Source organism: Limulus polyphemus, unplaced genomic scaffold (assembly GCF_000517525.1).
Source record: "Limulus polyphemus unplaced genomic scaffold, Limulus_polyphemus-2.1.2 Scaffold1563, whole genome shotgun sequence".
NCBI lineage: Eukaryota > Metazoa > Arthropoda > Merostomata > Xiphosura > Limulidae > Limulus > Limulus polyphemus.
In genome coordinates, this window is record NW_013667173.1 from 1 (window position 1) to 7,285 (window position 7,285).

General features: G+C 34.0%; 1 protein-coding gene across 1 annotated transcript; it reads right to left on the reverse strand.

Annotated features, from left to right (window-relative positions):
- Window positions 1-340: 340 nt before the first annotated feature.
- Window positions 341-6,863, reverse strand: LOC106464110 (the record flags this gene model as incomplete). Its single annotated transcript, XM_013924221.2, has 2 exons — window positions 6,707-6,863; window positions 341-2,617 (listed from the first exon to the last, which is right to left on the reverse strand). A coding segment is annotated over exon 2 (2,187 nt), but the record flags the coding sequence as incomplete, so codon positions are not given.
- Window positions 6,864-7,285: the final 422 nt, after the last annotated feature.

Sequence of the window (7,285 nt, forward strand, 5' to 3'; positions counted from 1 at the left end):
AACATTGCTTTACAAACCTTAAGACTTAAAAAAACATTTGATATTTTGTGTATGAAAGCATTATAATGTTAACTGATAATTTGCCAAATGTTGTTAACATTTGCTTACTAATTTAAAAGTTATATCATGAAAATTATAACAAGCACAAAATGGTCATGAGATTGGTCCCAGGGACAGAGCAAATGCTGAAAGAGTTAAGTGAATGTTGTTCACAATATACTTTGAGAATGACTACTCTGATTTGAGACCTTGAAAAAAACTACAAAATGGAAAGCTTAAAGTTAAATGATTATTATGAAAGAAAATAAAATTCAGCTTCTTCATAAGATAAACATCTCACCTTTTGCTGACTTTGAGGAGATTGGGGTAAACTATACAAGTGTTGCAGCTCTTGCTGAATGTTATGTACTTCATAGTTTAATGGCATATTCCATTCATCATATGCTGTAGGTGCAGGATATAGCGGTGGATCAGTGGTAGAAATAGAAGTGTGATTTGAAGCAACTACTAGAGCATCTTGAGTGTAAGAACAGGACATATCAGGTACTGATGAAGAAGAATGCATGATATTTCCATTACTAGATGCACTGAAAGTAACACTCGTGGTTACAGCCACTTCAGCAGGTGGAATGCTGACACTCCTTACACCATCATTCATAACAGTGGGCCCAGAGGCCTGCAGTGACAAAGAATTTGGCACATATCCTACAGAGTTATTCACTGATGCAGACAAAGTGGGAACAGGTACTCCTGGTTGTCCTATATATTGCTGGTGTCCATACTGTCGTGAGGCATGGGACTGAGGGTACACAGAAGGAGATGGATGACAACCAGCATGTTGTTGCACCTGCTGCAATTGATCCTGACCAACAGAGCTGTAGTAAGAAGCACCAATCATGCCAACAGGATGGCCAGTCATCGAAGATGACATGCTAGAGTTAGGTGTAGAGGCTTTTGAATTACTAGAACCAGCTATGTGAGGCATGACCATTTGCTCCAATTGTTGTAAGCTACTAGATGGTCCATTCTTGCCTCCTCCAGGAGACAATCCTTGATGAGGGCTGGACAGATGACCTGTTACAGGGCTTGGATAGCTTCCTTGAGAATGTGGAGTTGTAGATGTTGGAGGATAAGGGACTCGATCTGGAGTATGTGAAGCGGACATAGGAGAATCTGCTGGTGGTGTTGGTTGTCTTGGAGAAACATGTACTTGAGAAAGGAGAAATCCTGGATGGTATTGTGGACTATTAGGAGTTTGAGATGGCTGCTGAACTTGAGAATAAGGTGACAGTTGTGAAGGGCTGGATCTACCAAGAATGGATGCTTGGTGCTGTGATGACTGATGATGATAAGACTTGGTAGGAGAATAAGACTGTTGAGGATACTGTTGTATTGTAGTTGATGAGGCTTGTTGGATAGGAGTTATGGGTTGTTGACCTGAGTTCAAGTGTGAATAGGGTGAATAACCTGCCTTTTGCATGGTTGCAGAGTCCCCTGGATTGATAGCATTAAGGCTGCTGGAAGGTGAGTAACAAGGCCTTGTGCCCCCTGGTTGAAAACTTAAAGAATGTTGTCCCTGAGCAGAATAAGAGGACATACCATGTTCTGACTGAGCTACAGGAATGTGAGACAAAGGCTGAGAGACAGGAACACACATTTGATTCATATATGGTTCATTAAGACTAGGTTGGACAGTGTAAACAGTTTGGAGCTGATCAGCAGTTGTTTGGCTCGGGGAGGGCACAGTAAATTCCTGCCGTGACATATACTGGTTCGGAGTAGTTGATCTTGGAACTTGCATGGGTACAGCTACATTCCCCACTGAACCAATGCACCTCTGCATTGATGCCAAGGGTGTTGGCTGAGAAGTGTGAGAGTAGGAGGGACCCTGAGGCATATACTGATAACCATGCTGTTGTAACATAGTTCCCTGCCAAATGTCTCCAGTCTGATCCAGCTGTTGTTGATGAGGCACAGTACCCCGACTATAGCCAGGATACTGAGATGCACTTTGTCCAATATTAATTGAAGGTCCTGAAGTCTGCTGGCTAAGCTGAGCATATTGAGAGGGCAGAATGTTTTCTTGTTCATAATTAGAAATTTGAGAGGGTGTTAATGGTCGTGGTGTCTGCTGGTCCCCAGGTGGTGGGATAGAGCTATTATTTACGTGTTGCAACCTTCCTCCACTTGAGAACTGATTACTAACCATACCTGAAATATTTTCATAACTACCATAATGTTGAAATTTATGAAGGATATCATTTTCTTGGTATACTTGCTGAATCCCCATTTGATAACTTTCTGCATTATCATGAGGATGTCGTGTCATAATACTACTAATCATCTGTCCTGGACTGTGTGCTTCAGAAGGGGATAACTGTGATGGGATCATCCCTGAGCTCGCAATAGTCTGAGAGGTTTCAGATCCATAACCTACTCCTCCCACAATATGACTTGGATCATCCATTATTCCTCCACTGTCACTCAATTCATACACTCCTCCACCAAGAAGGTGGTAATCATCCATGCTGGAAAGCACTCACTTATCCATCTCTGGCTGCTGATGTAGGAGTTCTGGAAGATATCACCTCAGCACTCAGAACTGTTTAGGATAAACCTACAAACAGAGAAATCACAAATCATTTATTTAATCAATAACAAGCTCATGTGCACAGGACCTACTGAACATAGCACTCCTGACCTTGATGTAATTTATCAAAAATATTCAAGAAGATAATCAAAGTGTTACAGACATTAACTGATAATTTTCAGAAGTCTTATGACACTAGAGAAGTTCCTTATAATTGAACGATCACAAATGTTACTCAAATTTGAAATAAAATGGCTACAAAGAATCTGACGAGCTATGGACCTATTAATTCATTGCCTTCTGTTAGCAGGTTGTTGGATTCTGTTTTCAGAAGTCATTTGGAGAAGTAAAGGCAACTGAAATGTTGAGATTTGATTAATGGTTCTCAAAACTGATACCTTGCCTTTTCTTACATTCTTATGTAAAAACAAATGTCAATTAACAGCACAGGATATGTACACAAAAAACATCTTGCAAAGTTGAACTTCACATTAATGTAAATTATATCTAAGTACTCTTTATCAAAACCGTACTGGCAGTACTTTTTTTCCATTCTGATTTTGTACCAACATTTAAAACTGTTGCTTTCAGTAAAGTATACAATTAACATAAGGACAATAAAAAAATTATTGGTCTATTAAGGTTGTCCCATCCACTAAACTATATATACATAAGCTGAAAGCCAGTCCTTAAAGTCCCTTAACTTTACTGTTTTTACCACATCTGAAGGTATCTGATTCCAAAAGCCAACTATCTTTTTAGAAAAATAAAACTGTCTTAGCTGAAAATGACTCCTACTCTGACAAAATATATATCTGTGTCTCCTAGTTCTACCATTCTCATCATCACATATAAAAAAATGATACATCAACACTATCAATTCCCTTAACAATCTTTAACATCATTCAGATCCTCTTTAACTTCTCTTTTTTAAAAGAAAATTTCAGAGATCTTAACCTATCCTCGTATGACAACCTTTCCATCCTAATAATTCAATGTCCTTTCTAAGGTAATGAGCCCAAGATTGAACACAATACTCCAAATGTTGCCTAAACAGTGACCTACACTATGAAATGATAATCTTTTTAGACTTATATTCAGTATTTTTTTTTTAGATACAACCTAAAATCCTCTACTACTAGCAACAACACACAATATTTTGATGACTTAAATTATAATTAGAATTGGGTGATTTATTTAATTAACCAATTATCTATAACATTAATTACATTACAATTAATCAAAATAAGTTTCTGATTATCACTGTTTTCATTTTCTACAATAATTGATTAATCGAAATTCCAGTTATATCAAATGTCAAGAAAATACTCAACTAGTTGAAATTATGGTTTCCAGTTATTACTATCTTGGATTATTTCTACTGGAAGGGCTATCTTATATAGATAGGTTTGAGATCACAATTTATTTTCTTTTGAAAAAATACGGTTAAAATGTGATCTCACTAAGTTTACATAGAATTTTACAATGTGATTAATTCTGACATCAATTTAGATGAGAGGGAAAAAAATTACGATTCAGAAAAGACAAAATATGCTCCAGTTAAGACAGTTTTATTTCTTCAAACAGTGATAAACTAAGTTTATAGAATGAATTGACATCACCAGTAATGAAGACCAGTACTTTACAAGCAATTATGAAGGAAATAGGCCTTATATTAAGTATAATGTGCAGCTTTGGAATTAGAAACTCAAATTTCCAATATTGATAAGCTAGAATATAAAATAAGAGCCTTTTATCTTTTCAATTTATATTTATTTCCCAATTTTTATGGTGGTTGCAAGATTGGTCAAATCTACCAAACCCGTAGAGAGGTTAATTACTAAAAATAAGAGATAAAATATAAAGTTTTTTCTCAAGAAACATTTGATAACTACCTCGACATTAAAAAGATTTTGCATGTGAAATTTCAAACTTTTCTGATGCATAAAAGTATTTTTAATCTTAAAATGAATATTACATTGCATGATAGATAGGCAACATGCTAAAACAAAAAACATATGAGTTAATGTTTTGCATATGTAAGCATTGTAATGTTTACTAGTAATCTGCCAAATTTCGTTAACATTCACTTACTAATTTAAAAGTTATAGCATGAAACTATAACAAGCACAAAATGGTTACAAGGTCAGTCCCAGGGACCGAACTCATGCTGAAAGAGTTAATATCATTATAAATTATTATAACTATTTAATTTCAATTAAATAGTTTGAAATGTTCATTTCTAAGTGTGCTTATTTCCATATCAATCCCATTACTAGAACTAAAGATATTAGCTTTAAAATCCTTGGATTAAAACCCATCTGAGCTAATCATTTACAGTATATATTAACCTTATTGTAATTTTGCTTGTCTTTATATAACTTTAGGACCGTATGGTCCACACTGATAAATCCAAAATTTCATATTGTTATAGTGGCAGTTTCTTCTTCCATGTAAAAAATAATGAAAATTTGGTTACAGTATTACACAGTTAAATTTTAAAAAGTTAATTTGTATCATACCATAGTTGTAACAATGAAACTTTACTGCAGCTGGTGTGGTAAAGTTAAATATAGTTGACACTTGCTAAGAAAATAACATAATATTATCTGAATAGACTTTCTAGTTTTCTTGTTCATTCCCTAATGAGTTTCAAAGTTTTTAAGATAATATTATTACTATTGAGTTTTATTTCATGAAAGAAATTGATGTTATTCTAGTTTTTATGTTGTTTGATGTTAAAGTTTTTCGTTTGGCTAAGAACGTATTTGCCTAATAAATAAAATGAATTTTGATTATACATTTCCCTTGATTAGCTTTTCTTTCTAAATTTGTAATTGATCAGAATTTTTTTTTTTATTTAAACTGTGATATCTGATTTTTGATAACATGCCCAAGCATTTCTTTTACTATTACAATTGCATACTTCTAAAACTTACTAGCAGTACATCTAAATGTAACATTATTTCATAAAAAATAACTTATATTGCCCAAAATAATAAAAATTAAATTATATTTCATATGAGGCAGCATATTGTTTAGAAAGGCAAAAGTTTGGACATATAAAAATTTTACCCCTGCTTGTCCTATATGACCTGAAATTTTCAAAGTTAATATGAGCCCTGTAATTTTGTTTTTTATGAATATTTTTTCAATTTTTTACATAGCACTACAAAATAGGCACACATAGAGTTTTCCCCAGTGAAGTAACATTGTCATTAGGTTAGATGTCTTTTGTCAGTGATTCTCAAACTTTTAAGACAGCAGTTCTCTCCCCTTTCTATACACACAAGTACACATAATTACACCAGTGAAAAAAATAAAATATACCACTATAAATAAGTTTTAAAAATTGCAGTGCACCAAAGATTTGAACAGACTTGTAAGTTTTTTGTAAGTAAAATGTAATATTGTTTACCTATTGGCAATGGTATAACTTTGGTTTCAAAATTGTGAGGATGGTACAGTTTCCATAGCTAGGGTATGCATGAGGGTATTTTATCATAAAAAATGTATTCAAAAGCATGAAGGAAAAGGGCTAAAGGAAAATTTCTTTTAACTATTAGTGAGTTTGGTGAGGCTGTTTAATGGAGCATAGCAGTAGGATTTGTTTTATTTCATAAAAGCAAGTAAAAATGAGTGCAGTAATAGATTATATTTTGGAACCTTCTCATGTTCCCCCGAATACATTCCATGCTCTTCCTACCAATTTGAATACCAATGCACTGTGTGACAAAAGAGCATAGCCTAGCATAAAAAAATTTACAATTGCTTTTTTAAGTTGAAGTATTCAGTTAAAAGGGTTTATATTCAAGTTTTATTTTCATATAACCTGAAGCAGGAGAAATGATGAATTTTCTTTCCCCCATGAACACAACTATACGATGTTCATTTTACAATCTCAGCGTTTCTGTGCTTTATCTTCAAGACCAGTATCAATATAAGACACTAAACATAAATTTTACATTATGAAGTAGAGTTGCCACATTTAAAAAATAGGAACAAATGATACCACATGCCCATATCTTAAAAAATTAAATGATAAGGATACTGCAAGAAGAACACTAAGTAATCCAGGTGTGCTTAAGAAAAGATCAAATTATGTACAATAAATACCTAACAATCTTCTAGTTCGAATACACAAGAGAGGACAAGTACAGGAAACACAAGACAAGACTGTCTTCAGAAATAGAGACTAGGTAGCCACCTCAGAGTTAGCGAAAAGAGAATCTCACTCAGCCAAATGCCCATCTCTCACTTTGTTTTCTACGCCCTAAACAAAAAACACTTATATTTAAGCACGTCTGAAATTGTACGCTTGTGTCTTATCATCAGTAATATTATTACTACTAATATTAGTATTCTGTAGTAATTCAATAACTAAACTTTTAAATTTATTTTCCTATTCATCACCAACGTTCCACTGATTATTCAAGATTCCTAGATCTAAATTTCTTAATTTGGTTCATATAATTATTTAACAATAAAGCACAATCGCCATGTTGCCTTAAGACTAAGTTTAACAACAAGCTAGTACATCAACTTTTAGAATTCAGGCTTAGTTAGCATCAAGCCTACTCTACAACTTGTGCCGTCAACACTGGCAAATGTTAGAATAAGGTGCCTACTGTTAAACATTAGGTTATTTGCCTGAAGACATGCGTTGACAAGACGATTATATAAACATATTCTATG